The 25,545-nt window shown below is 45.2% G+C and overlaps 2 protein-coding genes across 6 annotated transcripts in view; one reads left to right on the top strand and one right to left on the bottom strand.

Annotated features, from left to right (window-relative positions):
• The window catches only part of FGD1 (FYVE, RhoGEF and PH domain containing 1), a 268,404-nt gene that overhangs the window by 150,963 nt on the left and 91,896 nt on the right, over window positions 1–25,545 (top strand). The window lies entirely within an intron of this gene.
• Window positions 16,581–24,049, bottom strand: ITGAV (integrin subunit alpha V). The gene has a single exon (XM_068248304.1). It carries the CDS (start codon window positions 23,850–23,852, stop codon window positions 20,763–20,765), a length of 3,090 nt encoding a protein of 1,029 aa, XP_068104405.1. The 5' UTR covers window positions 23,853–24,049; the 3' UTR covers window positions 16,581–20,762.

Genomic DNA, 25,545 nt, shown 5'->3' with positions numbered 1-25,545 from the left:
CCTCCTATGCTGGACACTATCTACTCCAGCATTTTGACGGATTCTGTCCCGGTGTTGTGTCTGATTACGCTGCCTGTGGATTTGCGCTACCCCGCATGCGCAGTAGGAGACTGTGCGGCCACATTTCCTATAGAATGATGCTGCTCGAGGTAAAATACTAAATATCTCCGCTCCCACACCTCTTACTTTTCCCAAATATTCAGGGTAGAGAAGGGACCCCCCGAACGACCGCTATGCAAAATTGCAGCCCCCGAGACCCGCTGGTTCCTGAGATAGATTTCTTTAATCTATCTCCTGAACCAGCGGGTCTCGGGGGCTGCAATTTGGCATAGAGGGCGTTCGGGGGGTCCCCTCCCTACCCTGAAAATTTGGGGAGTGTAAGAGGTGTGGGAGCGGAGATATTTCGTATTTTATCTCCAGCAGCATCATTAACTTCACACTGAGCATGCGTGCTACTCAGTGTGGAAGGGAGCTTCCGGGCAGCGCAATCAGACATTACACCGGCAATATGAAAGGAAGGGAGGGGTTTCTCCACTAAATGTAAAATATTTTATATTTGTCATTATGCAGCTGAAAAAAGGCTGCTATTTATTAATATAAGTTAGAAAATAGATTTTATTTCTGAAATCTTGTATTTTTAATTTGGGTCCACTTTAATGGCCTTGTTCAGTAAGCCAGCACTTATTTAGTAAGGAGTCCTTGGGCAGGACTCCCTAACACTGCCACTGCCTATAGAGCATGCCCCATTGGCTGCAGCTCTGGTGCTTTGATTCCGCCAGGAAAAAATCTCTATATAAATGTTATTTGTCTTGTCTTTATGGTAATTTTCCTGGTTTCTGAATCAGAAACACTTCCTATATCTATATATTGCTGTATATTGAATGTAGTCCCGCCCTCCCAGTGATGCTTATCCTAGGCTGATTAGCTATGCAGAATTCTTCCCTCAGAGCTTTCTAGGAGACTAGTTATATTAAGTACTGGCTTCAGAACTCTGTGACCAAACATTCCGCAAAGATCACTTGCCAGCAGTAAAGATGTCGCCGCCTGTGATAAATTTCAGAATGTAAATCAGGTTGAGAAGATTTTTCAGTGGACAAACTAAATCATTTATAAATTCATACTTTAAAAAAAAAAAAAAAAGCCATTTTATTAATTGCGTTATTTTCACTACAGTTCCTCTTTAAATGCAATTAATAACACAATGGCACAAGTAGTTAGACCTATTACTATGTCACTTCAAGCCACTCTACCAAAAAGTGAATATTTTATGAACGCATGGTTTCTTCTTTAGTCTAAAGCTGCATACACACCTTTCATGGATGTCGTCCATTGGGGATCGGGACCTGATCGCTGGGCCGGGCTGCACACACGACGCGCTGTCACGCGTGATGTCATGTCAACAATAAATAGATACTCATTTATGGAGAGGGATGGCTCCGGATCCTATAAAGCCTTCCCGCTCCTCTCATGGTCCCCTCGTGCCAGTGCTGTCACTCATTCCAGTCTGCCGTGCGCTCACGCATGCACAGTACGGAGCCGCCCATCTTCTAGGGCTCTCCAAGACTTCCAAAGCCTCATGCGGTGGCAGATTGGAAGCAGGGGACAGTGCTGGCACGAGGGGACTGTGAGAGGAGCAGGAAGGCTCTATAGGACCCTCTACTTAGGTAAGTATCTGTTTTTTGGTTGTTTTATCATTTAACTTTCGCTTTAATTAACGCATACGAAATGCATTCCCGTATCCAAGTATAAGACACGCCTCCACTCTGCACACATTAGCAGGACAGTTTCCAGGCTACATTGCACTCAGGACGAGGGTGTAAAAACTGTGCCTTCCAGTGGACTCGCGAATCCATACTCTTTAGGGACAGCCACAGGTCACAAGTAGATCTGCCTACTTACTAGTGATCAGCCGCTCATCCAGGAGGAAGCAGGGACCAGGAGAGCATACAGGCGAATAGAGCCCCGGAATGCGATTCCTCCATGGGCGCCGCACACTGACAGCCTGCAGTACCGCTACAGGACATCAGGTGTCATCACGCAGTGGTGACGTGATGATGACTTGACGTTGGACGCAGGCAGCCACAGGACGCCCCAGAGGAGTCAAGGAGTGATCCCGCTGGTGTTCTTCCTTCTTCTTCCATTCGGCTGCACCGGCTCCCTACCGTCTAGCAGCGGGTATGTCCTTCTGCCTGTGCCCCCCTTCTTCTACTTACCCTTCTGCGCCAGGGCAGTCGCCCTGCTCGCACTGCCCAATAAACTGCCCTGATTATTGGCACCGGATCACCAGAGTGGGTACAGTGCATTGAGTACACTACTCTCTTTGGCTGCTCCAGCAAGGTGAGACCCTAAAAGAGTGTGCCAGGCTTTACTCAAGAAATGTACCACAACACTGATGGATAAAACATGTGTTAGGGGAAGAGAGTTTTTCCCATCTAGACAATAGTAGTATTGACAATCACAGGAAGAGACATGTGCACTAGAATATGACCTCTGTCAGACAAAACACCATATTTACGGGACATTCTGAAATCCCCAAACTGCAGCATTTTTTTCTATTTTTAGTGAAGTGATCCACAACAACATTCTATTTTCTGGAATAGCGTGACACCACAACTTACTGTGCTTTTCTGTGACTAGAATAAATTCTTGTGTCAGGCCCCATTCACACTTGGGAACGCAAAACACGATCGCAAATCGCATAGTGATTACGTTCACAATTTTGCTCTGCGTTATTCTGTAATTTTTGGCGATTGCATTTATTCATTTCAGTGAATGAGAATTCACAGACAACAAACACAGAACATTTATATCGCACTTTTCTCCTGGCGGACTCAAAGCCCCGGAGCTGCAGCCACTAGGACGCGCTCTATAGGCAGTAGCAGTGCTAGGAAGACTTGCCCAAGGTCTCCTACTGAATAGGTGCTGGCTTACTGAACAGGCAGAGCCACGATTCGAACCCAGGTCTCTTGTGTCAGAGGCAGAGCCCTTAACCATTACACTATCCAGCCACAATCATGGGTAAAATGCTACATGTGGCACAATTGCTGCAGTATGAGTAATCCCATAGGATTACTTATGCAGCAGCGCTTTGCTGATCAATGGGCAATAATCAAAACGTGAATTGCAGGCAAGGAACACCCAAATTTGAACCTAGCCTAAGGCATTGTGATTCTCATTCACTGGAATCAAAATCGCTAAACTAAATCGCCCCCCAAAAAAAGGAATACCGCGGTGAAAAATCACAATTGCAATCACTAGGTGATTGTGTTTTGCATTCTCGAGTGTGAACAGGGCCTACGAAAGCCTGGTGATTTAATAAAGGAACTAGAATTTTACCTATACTAGAGGAGTACAGATTCTTGGTAGTTTGTAATAAAAACTCACCCAGCGATGCTACGGTTTACTTGAAGATAAGACCTAGCCCGAAAATAAGCACTAGCTTGATTTTAGAGGATTCTCAAAATATAAGCCATACTCCAAAAATAAGCCATAGTTACAGCTCATAAAACCAGGCAATTTGTAAAAAAAAAAAATGTAAAATCAGTTGGCAATAGAATGTATCAGGACAGATAGACCCTTCACCAAGGAAAGCAGAAACCCCCGAATTAATCGCTCTCAAAATACCCAAAACAATAAGGGCCGGGTTCCACTAGGAGCAGTGGCCGATTCCGATTTCTCCGCTGACCAGGCGCTGCCTGTACCATTTTCTGAGCGTTTTGGCTAATGTCAGGAAGTGAAAAAACAAATTGCTCTACAAAAGCGCTTAAAGAGAGTCTGAAGCGAGAATAGATCTCGCTTCAGACCTCATAGCTAGCAGGGGCATGCGTGCCCCTGCTAAAACGCCGCTATAGCGCGGCTTAACGGGGGTCCCTGTCCCCCCAAACCCCCTCCGTGCAGCGGGGGAGCGCTTCCTGGTTGGGGCAGGGCTAACCGCCGCAGCCCTGCCCCATGCGCGTCTGTCAGACGCGTATCTCTGCCTCTCCCCCGCCCCTCTCAGTCTTCCTTCACTGAGAGGGGCGGGGGAGAGGCGGCGATGCGCGTCTGATAGACGCGACTGGAGGCAGGGCTGCAGCCGTTAGCCCTGCCTCCAGGAAGAAGAATACGAGCGACCATTTTCCGACCAACTTTTGCGGGGGGTGGGTTGGGGGTGAAGGGACCCCCGTTAAGCCGCGGGATAGCGGCGTTTTAGCAGGGGCACACGTGCCCCTGCTATATATAAGACCTGAAGCGAGATTTAGTCTCGCTTCAGTGTCTCTTTAAAAATCACTTTACAAAAAATCGCTAACGCGCAGGTAAGTGCTTGGAGGCGCTAAAAAAATCGTGCACATAAACGCTCAGCGCTGGCAATTTATAATGTGAACAAGGCCTAAGGCCCCATTCAAACTTAAAAGCGCAAAACGCCGGTTGCGGGAGTGATTTTCCCGCGATTAACCGCAGAAAAATGACTGGACACTGCAGCAATTTTTTTTCCGCAATCGCGTTTAGCGCTTCTTTAGCACTGAAACGCGATCGCGGGGAAATCGCCTGAAAATGGTGCAGACTACACGTTTGCATTTTACTATTATTATTATTGATTTAGAAAGCGCTAACGTATTCTGTTGCGCTGTACAAAGTAAGAAACAAACAAGGGGTACATAATAATACAGACAATGGTGTACTCCAATATACAAGATACATAATTAGTGACAAAATACAAAAAATTATACAAAATACAGAATGCAAAATATAGAATTGGTAATGACAGTGATAAAAGTAACATGATGAATAAAATGTATAATGATTTCCAAGACACAAAAGGGGGAGACAGACCGGCCCTTACGAGCTTACAATCTAAAGGGAATGGGGGGAAACAAGAGGAGGGGTAGTAAACAATAAACTATATAGAGGCAGTGTGTTTTAGGATACCTAGTAGGAGTGCAGTTTGGTCTTAGGACAAAGGGAAGTGGCCTAAGGTAGTGCATATGCTTGTCGGAACAAATGAGTTTTTAGAGAGCGTTTAAAGCAGGGGTCTCAAACTCGCGGCCCTCGATGCAATATTTTGTGGTACTGGCAAAAGCTTCCTTATAGTTCGCTTCAGTGCTCCCAAGTAATCGCTGCATCCCCGCCGCTAAACGAGGGTTGCAGAGCACCCAAATCGCCCGGGGGGCAATCCGCCGGCATTTCCTGGAAGGGGCAGAGCTTTCAGCTTCAGCTCTGCCCCTCCTGACGTCAATCGCCTCACGGATCGCCGCCTCTCCCCGCCCCTCTCTGTGAAGGAAGAGTGAGAGGGGCGGGCAGAGGCGGCGATGCGCCGCGATTGTGACATTTCTTATGCGGCCCAGCCTCATCCTGACTGCCTCCTGTGGCCCCCAGGTAAATGGAGTTTGAGACCCCTGGTTTAAAGGTAACAAAGGTTGGCGAGTGACGGATGTGTTGTAGGAGGGCATTCCAGAGGAGGGGTGAAGCGTGTGCAAAATCTTGTAAACGTGAATATGAGGAGGTGGTTCTAGAGGAGGACAACAGAAGAACATGTGCAGATCTGCAATTGCGATTGGGTTTGAGTGAGGATATTAATGAGGATATGTATCGGGGAGGGGGATTTTTTTTTTTTTCTAAAGAAGAATAAATGTAGATTGATGATCAAGGAAAAATAAGATATCCTCTGAAAATAAGCCCTTGTGGACTAAAAATTAGTATGACACATTTTAAGGACAACATGGTAGCACTAAAAAAGCAAAGCAGCAGTCTTTATTTATCAACATTTTTTTCAGAGGACAATCATGTGGAGTCAAGCTGCTCAGACAAACAGCAGAGGGCAGTCCAACATACAGGAATGATCTAATGGTTCATAGGGCTTTGTGTCATGTGACTGAACTGTATAACAAGGCTCAGCTCAGCCAAATTATCCTGTGTATTCTGCGGAGAGAGGAATCACATGAATGAGATGTACCTTATCAGTCGACAACAACTGGCATCAATGTTTTCTAAACCGTCTAATCACTTCCCTCCTCTTATGGCTGGTACACACAGGTTACAAATGTCTCTCAGAGACGAGAGACAAAAAATAAAAACGCAGCGACAGTTTGTCGCCAGGTACACATGGCGCACAGAGGGACAGAGATTCGGCGGAAGCTGCCGCTGAAGGTTCCCTCCCCCCCAATTGGCCGCGCCAATCGCCTGGCGACAGCTCTGAGTAGCGACGGTTCGGGGTGCACACCTCATACACACGGGCGAGCTGTCGCCGCAACACGCGCGTGCCACGTGGTTGCAGCGACAGTTGTAACCCGTGTGTATGAGCCATTAGGCCTCTTTCACAGTGGGACGTTAAAGTCGCATGTTATAAAAATTTATAACGCAGACGAACGCACGGCAATACAAAGTCTGTGCGGCATTCACAGTGCACACGTTGCGTTGTGTGTAACGGGTAGCAATATTTAGAAAGTGCTGCATGCTGTGCGTTAAGCAATACATTTTCTGCGCTATGTGTGTTGCACATGCTCAGTAATGATTTTTTTTTTTTATGTAATGCATGCACCGTTTTCATTCTATCAGTATGCGACGAAAACGGCGCACCAAGAGACACAACGCAGTGCAAAATAACGTCCAATTTCATAACCTACATGCGCTGCATTAGGGGCACGTTGTGCGACTTTAACATCGCATCAAACGCAACGTCCCACTGTGAAAGAGGCCTTAAAAGACACCTGAAGCGAGAGATATGCGGAGGCTGCGATATTTATTTCCAGCAATACCATCCTCTGCCTTTAATACTTTTAGCCATAGACCCTGAACAAGCATGCAGCAGATCAGGTGTTTCTGACATTATTATCAGATTAGCTGCGTGCTTGTTTCTGGTGTGATTCAGACACTACTGCAGCCAAATAGATCAGCAGGACTGCTGGCAACTGGTATTGTTTTGTCTCCATATACATCTCATTTCAGGTTCCCTTTAAAGTAAACGTAAGACAAACTAAAGGTAGCCATACACTGGTCGATTTGCCATCAGAATCGACCAACAGATAGATTACTCTCTGAATGAATCTGATCAGAGGGATCATATGGCTGCCTTTACTGCAAACAGATTGTGAATTGATTTCAGCATGAAACGATCACAACCTGTGGAGCTGCCGCTTGCCCGCCAGCTATACATTACCTGATCTGGCTGGCGCGACTCCCCCGGTCTCCGCTGTCTTCTTCTCCGCGCTGGTCTCCGGTCCGGCTGGCTTGCTTCACTGAACTTCCTGAACAGGGGAAGTTTAAACAGTAGAAGGTGCTCTACTGTTTAAACTTCCAGCTGGGACAGGAAGTTCAGTGAAGCTGGAGCCCGGAGCAGAGAAGACAGCGGAGACCGGGGGAGTCGCCCCGGCTGGAACAGGTAATGTACCTCTGCTGTATTGTGTCGGTCGTCGGGCATTGGAACACTGCTATTGACGCACTCCCGACCCGCCGGCGATCAAGAAAATCTTCTGCACGGACGAATCGACGGGAACGATTGATTTTGGACGGAAATTGATCGCTCTGTCAGCGTTTGCGTGACGATTTCACAGCAGATTCGATCACAGTGATCGAATCTCCTGTATATCGGCGGGAAAATAGTTAGGTGTATGGGCCCCTTCAGTGGCTTCTCCAGTCTGCTCGATCGCCGTCCTCCTGATCACCTACGTTCTCCCGCAGTGGAATCCGCGATCCAGCCCAGTCGTGTTACACTGCACAGACACAGTGCCGAGTCCCTGAGGCCTTTGCCAGGAGTGATCTGCGCAAGCATAGTTACAGTCTTAGAAAAATACGCATGCACAGTACATGATCGGGGGACGTGCACAGCCAGGACTGTGCATGCGCTGTGGAGCCCGTCTGGGAATTTACAGAGCCTCGCTGCGGGAGGACAGCAATTGAGCAGACAGACTACAGGGGGCTGGAAGAAGCCCCAGGTAAGTATAAATCTATACACATGGTTTATCTCAGGTACACTTTAAGCAGGCCATATAACATATGATCTAGATTGTGCAATTTTAACGTAGAAATGATAAACCTGGACTGAATTCTTTAAGTAAACTTACAGCTTTTAGGTTGGCCAGGGTATGTAAAGCTTGTCTGGGTCACATCAGAAGATAATGTTGGTGCTGGGACGCTACTGCTAGGTACACACCGTACAATTTTCTGTTAGATTTACCTGCCTCATTGATTATTTCCAACATGTCCAATCAGAATTTCAATCATTTTCTGATCGTTTTTTTCAATCGATTTTCATTCAGTTCTAAAAAATCGATTAAAAAATTTGAAAAAAAATAAATTGGAAAATCAAAAAAATCTATCGAAATTCAGATCGGACATGTTGGAAATAAATCATCTGGCAGGTAAATCTAACAGAAAAATTGTATGCTGTGTACCTACAATTCTGAGATGATGCAAATTGTATGGTATTTTTGGACAGCAAGGTGGAGTGTTATTTAGCACTTTCGCCTGGCAGCGCTGGGTCCATGGTTTGAATCTTAACCAGGGCACTATCTGCACGGAGTTTGTATGTTCTCCCCATGTCGGTGTGGGTTTCCTCCAGGCCCTTCGGCTTCCTCCCACATCCCAAAAACATAACGATAAGTGAATTGCCTTTCTCCTAAAATTGACCCTAGACTACGATACATACACTACATGATACACACAAAGACATATGACTATGATAGGAATTAGATTGTTAGCCCCTTAGAGGGCTGGAACCCACTAGAGCGTTTTTTTTTTCCTGTGGTGGGAGGAATAAATAGTGGGGACACCATGGTTAGGTTACACACCTCCAGAGGAAGCTGGAAGTCCGGCGTAACCAGTCGAGGACGCAAGTGCAGCGTTCCGGCCTCCATGCCTCTCTGCTCTGCGGACCCAGCGTGACAGCCCACAACCACCTTGGCACCACCGCCACCCGCTCTACAAAACACTTGGCTCGCAGCACCAGAGGCTGGACATCCGTAAGCAGCCCACTGGGCACCACCACTGCATAGATACTTCTCATATGTGTGTCTGACCAATGACATTTCTTGAGATCAAATGTTCTTGTGCATCCTGAGGTGATTTGCACACAGTCTGCTGGAACTCTTACCATCTTACTCCAAGAGCGCTGGTCACACAGCTCCTTCACATGCTTTACTAGCTGCTTTGCTACCATGTTTATGGATACTGCTCAACTGCTGCTGTGTGACTATTAGATACTTTATTGCAGTTTGCTCCTTGTGTGCTCTATTGGCTGCCTTGCTTATGGACAGTGCCTATGCTATATGCTTCTATGCATCACTAGCCATTTGAAGCTGCAATCATCTATTATGAATTGCCATCATATGTGCTGTACACAGGTGCTGTGCGTTTTTTATTGAGATACTGCTTTGTTGCCACAAATGAGTCATATATCTACGCATACCAACTGGAGTTGCCACATATATATGCAGGACTACTAAGTGGAACTAGCCTACCTCCATGAGCTGTGGATTATGTCACCAAACTGGGATTGTGCAAATTCTGTTACACCGGATTTATGCATTTGCTTATATTTGGAATGGGAGATCCTATCTGCGTCAGTAGATGTGACTAACTAGGAACAGCAATTGCTGATTGAACCAAAACTTACTGTGGTGCACCACCATACCCTGCTTGTTAAGTTCCCTACTTTAGAACTGGACTGCATAGATTTTTAGGCTGAGTGAAGCAGTTTGATATGCTTCACTATCCTTGTACGATTGATCAATCTATCTCATATACAATTATCTAGGGGGATTGGGGTGTGTGGCGGGTCGTTGGGGAGAGGGACGTCTGGGGGCACATTTTTATATGGTTTTTTTTTAAGTGAACAGTATAGGAAGAATTAATGAAGATTTTGTACTATTTTTCAAGTAACTATATTGTGTTTGTTTCCAATCGGGTCATACTCCCCTCCATTCCTATCTCACATTTTTTTCTGATATAGTAAGAATATATGTGGCTGCAGGCAAATTTTTTTCTGTTTTCCTGCCCCATCCTGGCAGGCTATACAGAGCGGTGTCAGGAGCGATCATAGTTACCTGTCCGGACGCTGGATCGGCTTCTCCTCTCCTTCATCGGTGGCAGCAAAACACTCCTGACATGTCTTCTGGGTAACAATCACATGATATGACATATGACCGGAGCCCAGATGATGGTGTCATCTTTGCAGTGCCAAGAAGACAACGCAGATCAAAGAGGAATAAATACAGTTAATAAAACTTCACCACAGTGATATTCCAACCTCACATGGTCTCGTGGGCAACCATCACCAGAAAAGAGTAAGGGGTGCTTACCAGCTGCCAACAACCCACATTATAAAGTTGTATGTCTCGCATTCAGTGGTAATCCTAACAAACCTCAAGCAGATATGGATCTAAACTTCCATTGCTCCCTCACTCCGATATATGGTATGGTATCCAGGAAGGCCAATGTATGAACACAACAAAAAACGGCAACTCTAAGTGTAAACCGTTTACTGTAAAAATAAACGGTATAGACTGTAAAGAAATAAGATAAAAACAAAGACTTACATACGGGCCCAGGATCTGGGAACCTCTAATAAAAAGGTAAGCCCCTCTTACTCTTTTTTCTTGTGATGGTTGGCCATGAGACCATCATGTGAGGTTGAAATATCACTGTGGTGAAGTTTTATTGGCCTCAATTCACTAAGCTTATCTCCTGTCTTTAATAACGTTTCTAGAGTTATCACCATGGTGATGAGGCATGTAGTATTCAGGAAACATTTTCTGTCTTTAAGTTAAGGCGAGATCTCTAAAGTATGTATATATAATATATACTTTATCAAAAGTAATATTTATGTTTTTGACAGTAATAAAGAGTGATATACAAACACCATCATTGCCTAATACATCAAAATGCTTACATATCCACAACCGAGAATACTAACTAAATACCCAAAGGGGTATTCCCCTGCCACTACAACCCCTCCCCCTCCCCCTCGTCTTCCAGCCTGGCCCCTCGAGATCTCTAAAGTTAACTCTTCAGCAGTAGTGCAGCATACAGACTATAGACTTATGCTTGCACCGCCCCCAGAACCGTGTGCGTTGCCCGGTAACGCACTGCAAGCAGTGCATTATCCTGAAGGAATGCGTCTCACCGCACACATGCAATTAAAATATAATTGTATTGCATTTCCAGAATATTGTTTGTTGCACCGCAATGCCACGGGTATAATGTTCTACAAGGTTAATAGTTACTTTGACACAGTGACATAAGAAAGTACACAAAACACAAAGTAACCCATCTGAAATTTGTATTTATTTTATAAAATGCAAAATAAAGTCAGTTCATTTTTTGTCTCTAGAGCACAGAAATTCATTGTTTTAAGAATGTCATGATTTTTGTGAATGCCTCGGTTAGGTTAGGGCCTTGTCCCTTGGGCAATTCTGCCACGGCAGTCACTAGATGATGTTGCTAGTCGCTAGCAGTAAATTAAGAGCAACTTCTGCTAAACTTCATTTATCACCTCAGATCTCCCAATGACTGAATGTTCTTATGCCTGGTACACACCATGCAATTTCCTGTCAGATCGACTGGTTGAATAGATAACTTCCAACAGGTCCAATCAGGTTTCTGATTACTTTTGTACAAAATCGATTGGAAACTTGATCAGACCAGTCGGTAATTATCGATTTGACCTGGGGAAATTGCATGGTGTGTTCCAGGTATTGGTGTTTTACGAGTGACACTGTTGCAGGTGGTTTCTTCAACTAGTCTTTTGCTAGCAAGTAGACACTATGTCTAGTGACTAGTCGCATTAGCTAGTGACTAAGTTGCTCATGTGACCTTTAGGGCCAAATCATATTTGAAATTTAGCTAGCAGTAGCTGTGAATTTGAGTTGTTACACGTTCACTAATGTGCACATTACAGCAGCTAGTGGCTTCAACTATAGCATGTTGTGCATGTTAGCAGCTGCTTAGTTTAGCATCTTAGTGCAGCTACTAAGCCACAGTTTTGGATAGAATGGGGAGGAGTTAATCCTCTGTCAGGTGTTGGAGATTTCCTCTGTCAGGTGTTGGAGTTTTTACCTCTCACCCTATCTTGATCACTGGAAGTAAATATCCCAAGGGCTCTCTTCAAATGGCCATGTTTCGATCTAAAATTGGATCACCCACATCTATAGTAACACTGTAAAGTGCACCAACTAGCTACACAAAGTTGGGACAGCCAAAAAAAAAAAGCTGTAAAGGCAGCCATTGTGTATTACAATGCAAAGTCAGCTTGCCACTAATGATACCACAAAGGCCGCCATTTTGTATTCTGAACCAAAGGATTACATCACTGAGGCAGACCATAACACAAGCAATGTGAACCAGTACATAGTTGATTTTAAGTAAAGACATTGAGGTAAATGGAATAGGCAGCTTTTGCACCACATATGGTTATGTAAGGTGACTTTGTCAATAGGCTTGTCCGCCTAACATGGCTGCCTGCACTGGGTAGAGGAACACTTTCAGAGAATTCTGTGAAATTTGCAGTGCTAGCTTGCCACGGCCAACACAGAAGCTTTCTATCTACACATCAATAATACCACACAGAAAAATGGAGTCTACAAAAAGTGCATTTTTTGCAAGTTAATAATACTCTTAAGTAAGCAATCTCCCTGAACTGACGTACCACAGCTTCCTTCACCAGATAAGAATTGTGTGAAAATAGACTCTTTCTAAACAAGAAGTAGGTAAACAAGAAGTTAAAAGGTTTCATGATAACTGTGTCGCAACCAGTCTCACTTAGCAAAGTGTCTCTTGTGAACCAGGTTACCTACAACAGCCTGCATGGAAAAGGGATGATCTTGAGAATTTGTATGGCTGTTAAGGGCTGTTGCCAACACCATATGGCTGCAGGCTAGCAATGCGTTTTGTTCCTATGAAGGATTGTGGAGGGATGACGGCATGGCGCACAATGGAGAACCGTAGCCACGGCCTGCGCTTTGGACAAGATGGTCCAGCAGGCTGGATCTCTCTACACAGGCTAGATTCGTGACAGTGAAGCCTTAGGGCCCGTACACACGCAGGATTAAAGAAGGCTGATGATGACCACCTATGCCAATAATCCAGCATGCGTACAACAACCGGACTATTGACCGCTGCCCATCTCTACCTTGTGACGGCTTTGTTCTCACCACTCGCTTTTTTGGCCCAGATGATGATGATGATGATGATGATGATGATTTAAACCCAGTGATATTACCCAAGGCATTGGGTCTCGATCTCCATCGGGCAACATCCATTAAGCATGTGTATGGGCTTTTAGTGTTAGTACAGATGGGTAAATCTGTGCTCCATCTTGAGGACAATCGTCCAATTTCCCATACAGCAACAGATCAGACAGGAATGCCAAACCAATGTAAAGACCCCTACATACGCCTGACTTAAGTCGGCTGAGTCAATAATCTGGCATGTGTATGGCAGCCCCTGACCCCCAGCCTTCCGGTGGATCTACTCACCCCTAGCAACACCGGTCTCATTGTTTGCGCCGCTCATTGTCCCTCCATCACCTCTCCCACATAGCAACAGTGCGTTGGCAGCTACATAGCTAACATGCGTGTGTGTAGCCCTGCCCATCGATGTCGCCCAAGGGGTTCAGGTCCTGATCCCCGACGTGCGACATCCGTCAAAGGTGTGTACGCATCTTTATGATGAGTACAATGGCTTTTATGTCCGATCTTATTGTGTTAGTCGATTGTCCACTCATATACACAACATGACGTGTGCAATCAATTCATTTTTCCCAACACGCTCTCAACAACCATGTACTTGGATAGGGATAGCTATTGTTTTTGAACAGTTTGAAGCCCAATTACAGTACCTTCTGATTTTGTGACAACCTGACTATGTTTAGATAGTTTATCATATTAAAAGTAAATATTGGCATATGTGTACTAGTCGCAACATGGTTCACATACTTTTCTGAGTGGAACCTAATATAAAAAGTAGGCGTGCACCCAAAATTCAGTTGGTTTTTTTTTTAATTTACAAACCCAAATTGTCGATGTACAGTATTTGAAAAACCAAGAAAACTAGAAAATTTAAGCTAAAACTGCCTCAAGAACATTTTAAGGCACCCCCCCTCCCCCCCCATTTGGAATACGTATCATATATTATAAAGGGTAAAATGTTTGGGGTTAGAGAACTTCTAGTCCTTCAATTACTTTTAGTACTAGGAGCTGCATATACACTTTGCCTCTGTGTGACAGATGCATCTTCCTCAGTGTGACAAATGTATTTGCGCCTGTGCAACACACGTACTTGCACCTGTGTTAGGCACCTGCCTCTGTGTGACACACGCACTGGTCTCTATGTGACATGCACCTGCCTCTGTGGGACATTTCCAATTGACAGCACATGTTTCATAAACCAATAACTATACTAATTACATTATTGACATGAACAGATGGGTGCAAACCCCACTTTAATTTTATAAGGTAGACCAGGCATGGCCATCTTCCAGGCTCCTCAGCAGCTGCACATCCCAGCATGCCTTGCCAGCAAGCTAGTCCTTTTCTGGTATACACACAGTGATCATGACAAAAGTGGTACAGGTTCTAAAAATATAGCAAAATTTATTGGCATTTCAAAAAGTAACAAAGATGGCACAAATCTGAATTATCGTAACGTAGCAATAAAATCTCAGTGCTTTCTCTGAAGATGCAGAATTGAAATGTGTTCAGATAAAAACAAAAGCAAAGTTTCTGTGAAGAAAAGCTAAAAAAACAAAAAAACAAAACAAAACCAGGCTGTGCAAATAAGAAAAGACACTAAATTCATCAAAAATCTAACCGTATTTGTCGAGTTTGTTCTTGGTGACCATTTACTAGAAAATGTATTGTCATAATTACAGTTTATCTAATGAGTGAGGTTCGCTGTCGGCTGTAATATGAAATACGATAACTCATAGTGGTCTTTGAGGACAGCTTTGCCAAACATTGTAATATATGGCATATATCAAGTACCATATGCCTATTTCAGACGGTCCGACTGTTCTCGCTGCCCATAGCAACCACATCCCACCCGACCTTTTATTTACCCATAGCATTTTGGGGGAATGAAACAAAAAAAATTTGGGTTGGTTGCTACATTCCAAAACTGATGTCATATTGTCAAGTCCTTGCTAGTCATGCTTTCATTTTAATCAAGGAATGACCCAAAATGCGTTAAAGACCAATTAAAACCCAAAACTGAACAGGGCAAATTCTATTAGCAATCAGGATGATAAGTGTATAGAATCAGAGTACAGAAGTAACAGTCTAGACAATAAAATCCTCTTATTTTCGTACAGGTGTGTGGTCAGGACCTGGAAACTGAATTTAGTATAGCCAAAGGTTTACTTTATCAGAGTTTACTATACTATACTAGATTCTACTGTCTATTGGCCAGATGTGCAGGGAACTGCACTGTAGCCTGCTTCCTCTTCTCTCTGGGTTCAGCTGGTGGGTGAACCAGTCTGGTGTGACCATGTGACACACGAAGTAGAAATGTATGTCATATTTCCCAGAATTCCAGCAGAAAACCTGTATCTACATGAGTAATTGGCAAGATGTGGTTATCAGGAAGTAGGTGTAAGGGCTGGAGCACACCAAGTGTTTTTGGTAGGGGTTTCAAAACCGCTGCCGCTTGTTAAAACGTTAATGTTTCTAATGTATCTCTATGGGATGGTGCACACCAGCGGTTTGAGGTTTTTAGCAAACCACAAACGTGGCTCCTGCAGCATTTTTTGCGGTTTGCAGAAGCATTTCTGCCTCAATGTAAAGTATAGGAAAAGCTCAAACCGCTCTGAAAAATGTTACATCAGAGCGGTTTTCCAGGCGTTTTTGTTACAGAAGCTGTTCAGTAAGGCCCAGTGCACACCAAACCGCTAGCAGATCCGCAATACGCTAGCGGTTTTGGGAGCCGATTTCAGAGCGATTCTAGGTATGTTTAGAGAGGTTTTCTAAACATACCTAGCGGTTTTGGGTGCGTTTTTGTGTAGCAGATTACACATATTGTTACAGTAAAAGCTGTTACTGAACAGCTACTATAACAAAAATGCCTGGCAAACCGCTCTGATCTAGCGTTTTTCAGAGCGGTTTGCGTTTTTCCTATACTTTACATTGAGGACGAAACGCGTCCGAAAACCGCAAACGCGCAGCAGGAGGCGCGTTTGCGGCTTGGCAAAAACCGCAAACCGCCGGTGTGCACCATCCCATTGCAATACGTTAGACAAGCGTTTTTAGAGGCGGATGCGGCCGGCGGATCGCTCCAAAAACCGCTCGGTGTGCACTGGGCCTATCAGCTTTACTGTTTACAATATATGAAATCTGCTACACAAAAACGCTCCAAAAAATGCTAGGCATGTTTAGAAAACCTCTCTAAACATGCCTAGAATCACTCGGAAAATCTGCTTCAAAAACCTCTAGCGTTTTGCGGATCTGCTAGAGGTTTTTGGTGTGCACTGGGCCTCAGACTTCATTTCTGGTAACAGGAAACAAGTGCACCTAGATGTCTAAGGCCTGGAACCCACTAGGAGCGCTTTTCTGGGCACTTTGTGATTTGAAAAGCTCTTGCTAATATAATGCTATGGGTGTGATCCTACTAAAGTGATGTGATTTTATAAAAATCCCCCATAGCATTGCATTACCAAGAACTTATTCAAATCACTAGCGCTTAGAAAAAACTGCTAGTGGGTTTGAGCCCTAATGCTGGGTAATCAACGGAAATTGCATTGTGTGTACCCAGCACCCAGCATAAAGCCTGCATGGACAGATAGCTGCACAGATGTAGCAAGCAATGCTGCACAAAGTTCGTCCTTTAAAGAAATACATTTAAAATGTACATTTATCAAAATGATTGCTTTCATAATCTGCTTTGTTCAACTGTGGGTTTAGATAGGCTTTAGCAATACTGTGCAGGCAATGGCACTGGCAGCAATGGGATCAGTGTTGGCCTGTTGCTAGTTATAATACTACTTACAGCATATCAGCTAGCGATGTATCTATGTCACTCCCACCACTAGCAAGGCCATTCACCGTTGCCCCAGTGTGACAAATCATACAACTAAACAACTTGCATTTTAGTAACATTTCAAGCAAAATCCTAGTCAAACAGCTTAATAAGACAGCTCAGATTTATGTATGAAAATTGTTCTGCCTTCCATACAGTTTACAGCTCTATTCTGTATTGTGATTCACACACCTTTTTCACCCTGCACAGCCAGCCAGGCATCACCCCTAGTCAGCTCTGCTAATACAAAAGCATCCAACATCCAATAAGAAAGCAGGTAGCTAGTGTTCTCAGCTCACTTGCTGGCCTTGCAATGTGACAGAAGTGGCTGATCACATGACTGGACAGAATTGCAACTTCACTGCTAGATAATATAGTTCCTGTCAGTAGTTCAGCTGTGCATTTAGCTGCCTGCCTTGAATTGTACTTTAGATAAACTTTACCTGAAGTGAGAGGTATATGGAGGCTGACATATTTATTTCCTCTTAAACAATGCCAGTTGCCTGGCTGTCCTGCTGATCCTCTGCCTCTAATACTTTTAGCCATAGCCCCTGAACAAGCATATGCAGATCAGATGTCTCACTGAGGTCTAACAACACCATCTGCATGATTGTTTCAGGTGTGGGATTCAGACACTACTGCAGCCAAAGAGATCAGCTGGATTGCTAGGCAACTGGTATTGTATAAAATAAAGATGGCAGCCTCCATATACCTCTCGCTTCAGGTTAAATATAGGTGGCATTGTACAGTGCACATATTAAAGGGGAAAAAAAAAACTATTTCCCAGTATTAATCACTCTTTTCCATCCTCAGTAAAGTAACCCTATTATTTTGGGTGAGCCCAAAAATTACTTTAAATAAGCTGACCAGCCCCGCCCAGGAGGCAGAAGTTGGGATTGGACAAAGCTTCTAGTAGCTGATGCATTTCATCAGCAGCTTTGTTAAAACCCAGTTCCAGATGTGTGGTTATTTTAGTTTGTGTGTAAAATGGCTAGAAACATTTCGGAGGGGTTTAATTGTCATCTGTGTCAGCAGAGACTTCCCTTCATGTGTCGGAGCTCCTCCATTGCCTCAGTATGGAGGCTGGAAGTTCTAGGGAACCCGAAAAGGACGCCATTCAATTGTGATTTCTAACTCTTTCCAACTGTACAAAATATTTTATTCGTTGCTACATCTGTCACTCTCGGGAGAGATTTCCCCACTTCCTATCCAGTATGAGTGTAGGAATCGCACTCAGCGGCCTGCCCAGCAATCGGGTGGGGTGTGCAGTCCTCGTCCAAAGCACCACAGGACCTTTAATCGTAGAAATCCGCACCACCTCCAAAGTAACTTCTGTTTAGTGTTCCATCCATATGTATGGTACTATAAACAGAAGTTACTTTGGAGGTGGTACAGACTTCTACATTGACCCCACTTCCTATCCAGACAGGAAACCGTGGAAGTTCTTACAAAGGGACACACATGACTGTAATAAGAATCCAAAAGGTGTGCCTAATCCTTTTATCACACTATCCCAAACTAAAATAACAATGTTGCTGGAACTGGGGTTTTATTATTCGGGGGATTTGCTATCCCAATTTCTATCTCCCAGCAAAAACGAATCAGCATATTAGTGTAGTGTTGGTGTTTGAATTGGGGCTATTGAAATTTGAAATCCCAAATTCGCTCATCAGCCCACTTTTGCGCCGAGACATGTGGTCAGGGGAGTTCAATTATTTGCGCTTTACCTTGCTCACGTGAAGCGCAAATAAAGTGAACTCCCCCTGACCCTGTCTACATGTCTGGGTGCTGAAATGTGGTGACTGGCGAATTCAGGTTTCCAAGTCTCACAAACCCGAATTTGAACACCAACACTTATTAGGAGAACTCCTCTCCCATTTTCTATGCGTGTAGCAAAACAGAACGCAGTAATGACCGGTAATATGTAGCAACTCATAGAAACCAAATATACAGGGACCCACTCTCACCTCTGTGCTTAGGAATGTATTAAAGTTAAATGCAGTACACACCTGTAATACTATCCGTGTAAAAATCTGCATACTGCAGTTTAGACTTGCTTCACTACAATTACACCTTCTGCAGAATGGAAATGTATATAAGAATCTAGGTGGATTTTAAAGGCAACAAGTTAAATACACACAACCACATTTTTTTATCCATTTCATCATGTGGAAAATGTATTAAAAGGCTAGCCCAGCTAAAAAACAAACTTAAGGGGAATCAGAGATGGGGACATGAGAATTTTTGTACATACCTGGGGCTTCCTCCAGCCCCATACGCTCTGATTGATCCCACGCCACCGTCCTCCGCTGCCTGCATCTACGAGAACCGGGTCCCGTTTCTGACGTCATCGGAGCCAGCCTACGCAGGAGAAGTGCGCCCTCTACGTATCTCTCCCGTGGCTGCTGCAGAGATACGCAAACAGCGCACTTCCCTTACGTTTAGACTGGCTCTGACTGACGGCAGAGCGGGGTCCCGGTTCTCATGGCTGCGGGTAGCGGAGGACGACGGACCTGGGTTCGATCAGAGCGTATGGGGCTGGAGGAAGCCCCAGGTATGTATAAAATCTTTTTCATGTTCATCTATGTCTTACTTTAAATAAAGTGCATACGTGTGTGAGCAATGTTATTCAGTCCAGGACAGCTTCCGCAAACACTCACTCACCAAGCTTTCCTTTCTATGCTCTGACATGACGCCCCTCCCCCCCCCGGCGACAATTTAACCAGATATACTATATGCACAGTTGTGGCCCTTACGCTGCCAAAGCAGCATGCGTCAACACACTGAGCATGTGCAAAGCATATTGTATCTGGTTCAAAGGTCCCAATCAGAGGTGGTCAGGGTTTAGTCCAAAAGGTATTACAGAGAAATGGAGGCTTGCATTGGGTAGAGGGGGAGGACGCGGCCCTTGGCTGGATAATGTTGCTAACACATGTATGCACTCTATGTAAGTCCTTTTATTTGGCTCGGACATCCTTTAAAGCAGGGCTCTCCAACCCCGTCCTCAAGGCCCACCAACAGTACCTTTTGCAGCAAACATACACTGTTGGTGGGTGGGTCTTGAGGACAGGGTTGGGGAACACTGCTTTAAAGAATGACCTATAAAAAGTGTCCAAAATGTACCACAACACACACAAGGCCAAACTCAAAAATGCATATACATTTACAAAGAAAACCTGAAGTGAGAGGAATAAAGAGGCAACCACTTCTTAATGCATAAGCAATTACAAGTACAGTTATCCAAAATGCCCCATTTTTTTAATTACTGCGCTTTGTAAGTGCAGTCAACCTCTAACCCTATTTTAAGTACCCCTTGGGTCACATACCTGCAACAAGCATGCACCAGTCAGGTCAGAACACAACATCTAATTTGCATACTTGTTCAGGGTGAAGAATGGAGGATCAATGCAGCTGACAGACCAGTAGCATTTTTAAAGGCAGTCAACCATGGCACCCTCTGTATTCCTCTCACAACATGTATCCTTTACAGCATAGAATTCTGGGTGGGCCCTCGTGGATCTGATTAAAGTAAACCAAATTTCATTGGTTGCTATAGTTTACCACAGTTTCTACTTCACTGTTTTTTGCATCACATAATTGAATTAACCCACATCGATTTACATAACGGAACCTGGCAGTAACCCCAGCTGCCTATTAAGGCTTCAGAAATGATTGCCGGCAGTGCGTGCAGAAGTTAGGCGCCCACTTTAAAATGTTTTCCTTTTCAGTGTCAAAAGGGCACTACAAATGATTCCTGGTAAAAAAAAAAATTAGGAATGATTAGCTCAGGCATCAGTGTTTCCTTCCTTATCATGTGGCTGCAGCTGTTCTGTTTCTGTTTCCTCCTGAGGAGGTCGGATGCGTTTAAAGAAACCAAATTTGTACATTACAAAAACCATCAGTGCCAACAGAAGCAAACCTGATAACACTGCAAGTACTATGACCCACACTGGTACTGGAGCACTAGAGGACTGGTTCACCCACAGGATGTTTGTTGTGACCTCTGTGAAGTTGTGTAGATCAGGCGCATTCATGTTTTTGTAAGGGAATTCTAAAACCGTGAACGTTGCAGAAGATTTTAAGGAATAGGAGTGGTTTTGGTTCTCACTGTTCATAAATGTTGCAGTCCACAGCCTCGACCTAATGTACAGAATTGCACTTTTACCTCTTTCCACTCTTTCAACATGGCAGTCAATCTTGAGACACTGCGCTGTTCCACAACCAATAGTCTGTAGTTCGCTTTCAAATTGCTGAACATCACGTCGATTGCGATCCTTACGGGTCACATTTTTAGCTTCATCGGTTTGTGTAACAGTTGGTTTCAGTGAAAGAGGGTTAATTACGACATCAGAAGTACAGTTCATGGGGCCATCAATTTCATATTTAACGATGTACAACAGATCGTTGTTTTTGTACTTGTATGGCCACTGTATATTGAGGATTGCCTTGCTGAAGGCACTTGGACCATTGTTTCTAAGTTCAAAGATATGCTGAACCAAAGGGCCGACATCATCTTCTATTTCTGGATCTTCCTTGGGTTCCCAGTTTGCAATAGGCAGGAAGACTTCATTTGGTGTTGAAACCCCCCTTATTTCAACAGCAGCTAAGACTGCCAGGGCAATCTGCAGCGACTGTTTGGCACTGGAATTGTCATACTGGTTGGAACTTTGAATCTGCAAGTCAAAATTGACAGAGTTGTCCATCTCGCTAAGCTGATGGACGCTAAATAGTAAGGCTGCCAAGACCCTTGTTCCGGCCTTCATGGGATTTCCAAGATCACAAACAACAAGACGGGTCTGATTTTCTGTTTTTAATGCACAGGACAAGCGTGACAAGCTCTCATTGTTTCGAACAACACCAATAAAGTCTGCTTGGGGTGGTATTTGTACAAAAAGCTCTGCCTCGTAGGCACCTTCACCTTGATTTTGAGCATCAACAAAAAGAGTCAATGGGCTATCATCTCCAATGTAGATTTGTTTTTGCTCACTTTCAACTGATAGAATCAAGTTAGGTTTGCAGATATTGTCTTCACCACAGTCCAATAAAATATGAGCCTGTTTGGTCAGGTTTGCCGGGGTGAACTGGTTAAGGATAGGCATCAGTCCAGAAGCATCAGCTGCAGCTTTATAGTCCATTTGGTAATCCATGAAGATTGTGATAGGTGTAAGCTTATCCCGAAACTCATTCTCATCCCGCAAATATGCCTTTAATTCTTCGCAACGGAAACTTCCACCATTTGCTATTGTCATGTTCTTAGAATGACTGGGCAGTTGGTTGTGAACGAACAGGGCTCGTCTAACTGCTCCCTTCTGTTTAAGCTTATCGAGCAAAAGTTCAACTTTAAATTGAAGGGGTGTGGGTACATTTCCTTTACTGCTTGCTTTGAGGCAGAATTTCACATCAAAGCAGGAGACCATAGGCCCATTGGGAATACTACAAGTTTTGCTTTCAGGATTTAGAATGGATGGTGTCACTTCCAGAATGGCATTAACAGAGACAACAGGCCTAGACCTGTATAATATAGCCTTGTCTGCCCCAAAAGCTCCAACTACTAAATCAGGGTAGCCATTGTCATCAACGTCAGTAGCTCCTTTAATGGAATAGCCAAAGCTTGGTGGCATGGTTGTAGATGCCCACTTTCCTTCCAGAACTTGAGATGGTGATAAGCTCAAGCCAGAACTCCTGCCATTATAAATGTACACAAGGCCCTTTTTACCCTCTCCGGCGTAAGGGGCACCAATAGCGATGTCATTAAAACCATCCTGGTCCACGTCACCAAGAGGCGCAATAGAACTGCCAAATCTTGAAAACAAATCAAAACCAGGTAATTTTGCTATAATCTGAAGGCCAGGATAACTTTGCTGAATATATACAGAAACTTGCCCGACTTCTTGAAGCTTACCATCTGATCCACGGTCCATATAAAGAGGGGCCCCGATTAGCAGATCCACCAGGCCATCTGCATTAATGTCTGTTGTTGCCACGGAGTAACCAAAGTAAGCTGCCATTTGTTCTCCAGAGAAATTGAACAGCGATGTCATATCTTTACCATCATAAATCGAGACCATTCCTAATGTCTTGGCAGCTCTTGGCACCCCAGAGACAAAGTCATCAATGCCATCACTGTTAAAATCACCCACGGCAACAGAATACCCCAAGTAACTGTCGTCATACAGTGGGCTAGCAGCCCGTGTGGCCAGCTGATTCTCATACACAATGCTATATTTTTTGGGGTCATATTTTTTAAAAATGTCGTCAACTGTGTCTGAAATAATTTGGCCTTGCCAATAGAAGCTGCCCGGCCCTCCTAGCAACACTCGGCCCTTGCTGGTAAAGTCCACACTGAAACCACCCTGGCAAAAGCCTTGTTCCTGGGCATCTGCTTTGCTGTTAGATCGACAGGGTGCGTATTCTACGATTTTATCTCCATCCTTCAGGTAACAAGTCCCAACTGGCTCCCTTTCTGGCTTGGCCTCAGTCCTCCAGTGATACAGGGGGGCACACGCCAGGATCTTATTATCTTTTGCCCTCAGGGATGCCCCAAACCACTGATTGGATTTAAACTCGATGGGGTCGTTTATGGTGAAATAGCGATCGCCAGTGCTGTCGAAGACAATAGACTGGCACTTGGCATTCCTCCAGTCGCATCTAAGCACGTCTCCACCTTGGGTAATGCGAGACTGCGAGGTGTTGGCTTTAGGAGCCCCGACCAGCAAGAAGGAACCGAAGGCATCGGGGGTGAAGAAGTCCACCGCAAAGCCGAAGTAGCTGCCCTGCGTCCCGGAGTGGATCTTGGGGGTCTCCGCGTCCAGATTGAAGCAGCGGGACGAGCCCAGGAGCGCTGCAGTCAGGAGCAGCAGCGCCGTAGCGGCCATAGTTTCAGCTCGGATCTCCGGGGGCTTCTCTTCTCATGCGATGCCCAGATCGGGGGGATCGACAGCAACAATTCCCCGCAGCACAAACTTCCGCGAATCCGTGGGACTTTCCTTGTTTTCTGATGAGACGGGATGGGGGCAGGCAGAGAGGCTGGACTGGGAATCGCAGTCACAGTGGGCGGGGGAGAGCTGCTGTCGCGTCTGCTTCCCGTCCAGGCAGCGATGTGTCAGAGCCCTGATCAGTGTAATCCCTTAATGCCCAGCCCCAGCAAGCTCCAGTGTCACCGGCTGCGGATCAACTCCCTGTACTTTAAGGGTTAACACAAAAGTTGCTGCAAAAGCAGTAAAGTGCCTGTCGTGAAGCTGTCTGTATGAGGAATCACTCCTGTAGTTGTCAAGGGGTTGCTGCATAGCTTCTAACTGTCCCTTTTTCAGAGGGACAGTCCATTTTTGGGAACCAAATGCCTCTGTCTCTTTTCTTCCTCATTTGTCCCTCCTTAAAGTGTACCTGAGATGTTGCAATCAAAGGGATTTATACTTACCTGGGACTTTCTCCTGTAGTCCATGGGCTCCCTTGGCATCTCTCCGGTCCCCTTTGTTCCACTACTGGCAGCCCCAGTAAAGTCCCTAAGGGCCAGTTCACACGGACGCTATCGTCGGCTACACATTCCCATTCAAGTGAACAGCATCGCGCGAGTTACCATCGATCGCGCAAATGTGGCATTCCAATCCCGATTTACCGTGGCGTTTCATGCGACTGGATCGATCCACCGCCGCGTCTTCATGTCCCCTGGGATGAAAACCACCGATCATGACAGAACGCTGACGATCGCCGCAGGAAGCCCGGCGTCGCCCCCGAACATGACGCAGAATGGAAGGCCGGAGGACGCCGCCAAGCGTCTGTGTGAACCGACCCGTTATGAGCCAGTCGGGGACAACTCTGCATGCGTGGTCCCTGGGCATGCGTCTCCTTGGTCTGCTCTGCCTCTGCATTTCCAGGCATGAGCTAACTGCGCTGCAGGAGAACACTCTCGGCTCTGGGTGCACGACCAAGGAGGCGCATGGGACCCCGCATGCATCAGTAGTCCTCGGCTACTGAGGCTGACAGTGTGGGGACTACAGGAAGCCCCAGGTAAGTATAAATCCTTTTGATTGTGATGTATCTTCGTACACACAGAGGCATTTCTGTCACCCATTCAATGACTTGAGTGACAGTGCAGTGCCTTCAGGCTGCTGATGCATCACTTGCTATGGTGGGGGTGGAGGGAGAATCGGTGACGGAGTGGCTTCTTGGGGGGAGTGGGGAGAAAAATGGAGTCAGGGATCGCTAAAGATTCAGCATGAAGGATCTTAAGCAGACATCATGAGGCTGTATTTTCGGCAGAGGCAATCTTTTTTTTGGCCGTTCCAGTGGTGGGTCCCTGAAGGTGCACCACATGTCTGCTCCCTGCGCCTGCGCAATGGCTCTGTCCCACTCGGCTTTCTTTGGCTTTATCGGATCCATGCCACTGCGTAGGCATGAGGTACCTGTGCAGTAACGGGGACCCAATCTCTCCTAGCCATTTCCAAAGAAAGAGGAGCAGGATAGAGCTACCGCACATGCATAGAAAGGCCACACTTCAGGGTTCTCATTGCTGTAACAAGGCTGTTCAGATGGATCCAGAGGTTTCCCCCTCCCGAGGTAAGTATTTAA

This window comes from Hyperolius riggenbachi, chromosome 8, assembly GCF_040937935.1.
Source record: "Hyperolius riggenbachi isolate aHypRig1 chromosome 8, aHypRig1.pri, whole genome shotgun sequence".
NCBI classification, from domain to species: domain Eukaryota; kingdom Metazoa; phylum Chordata; class Amphibia; order Anura; family Hyperoliidae; genus Hyperolius; species Hyperolius riggenbachi.
Note: the sequence above shows the minus strand (reverse complement) of the source record. Positions and strands in the feature narration are given on the sequence as shown.

Excerpts from the sequence above, each read along its gene's own strand:
- ITGAV (XM_068248304.1), bottom strand. The coding sequence starts at position 23,852 with ATGGCCGCTACGGCGCTGCTGCTCCTGACTGCAGCGCTCCTGGGCTCG.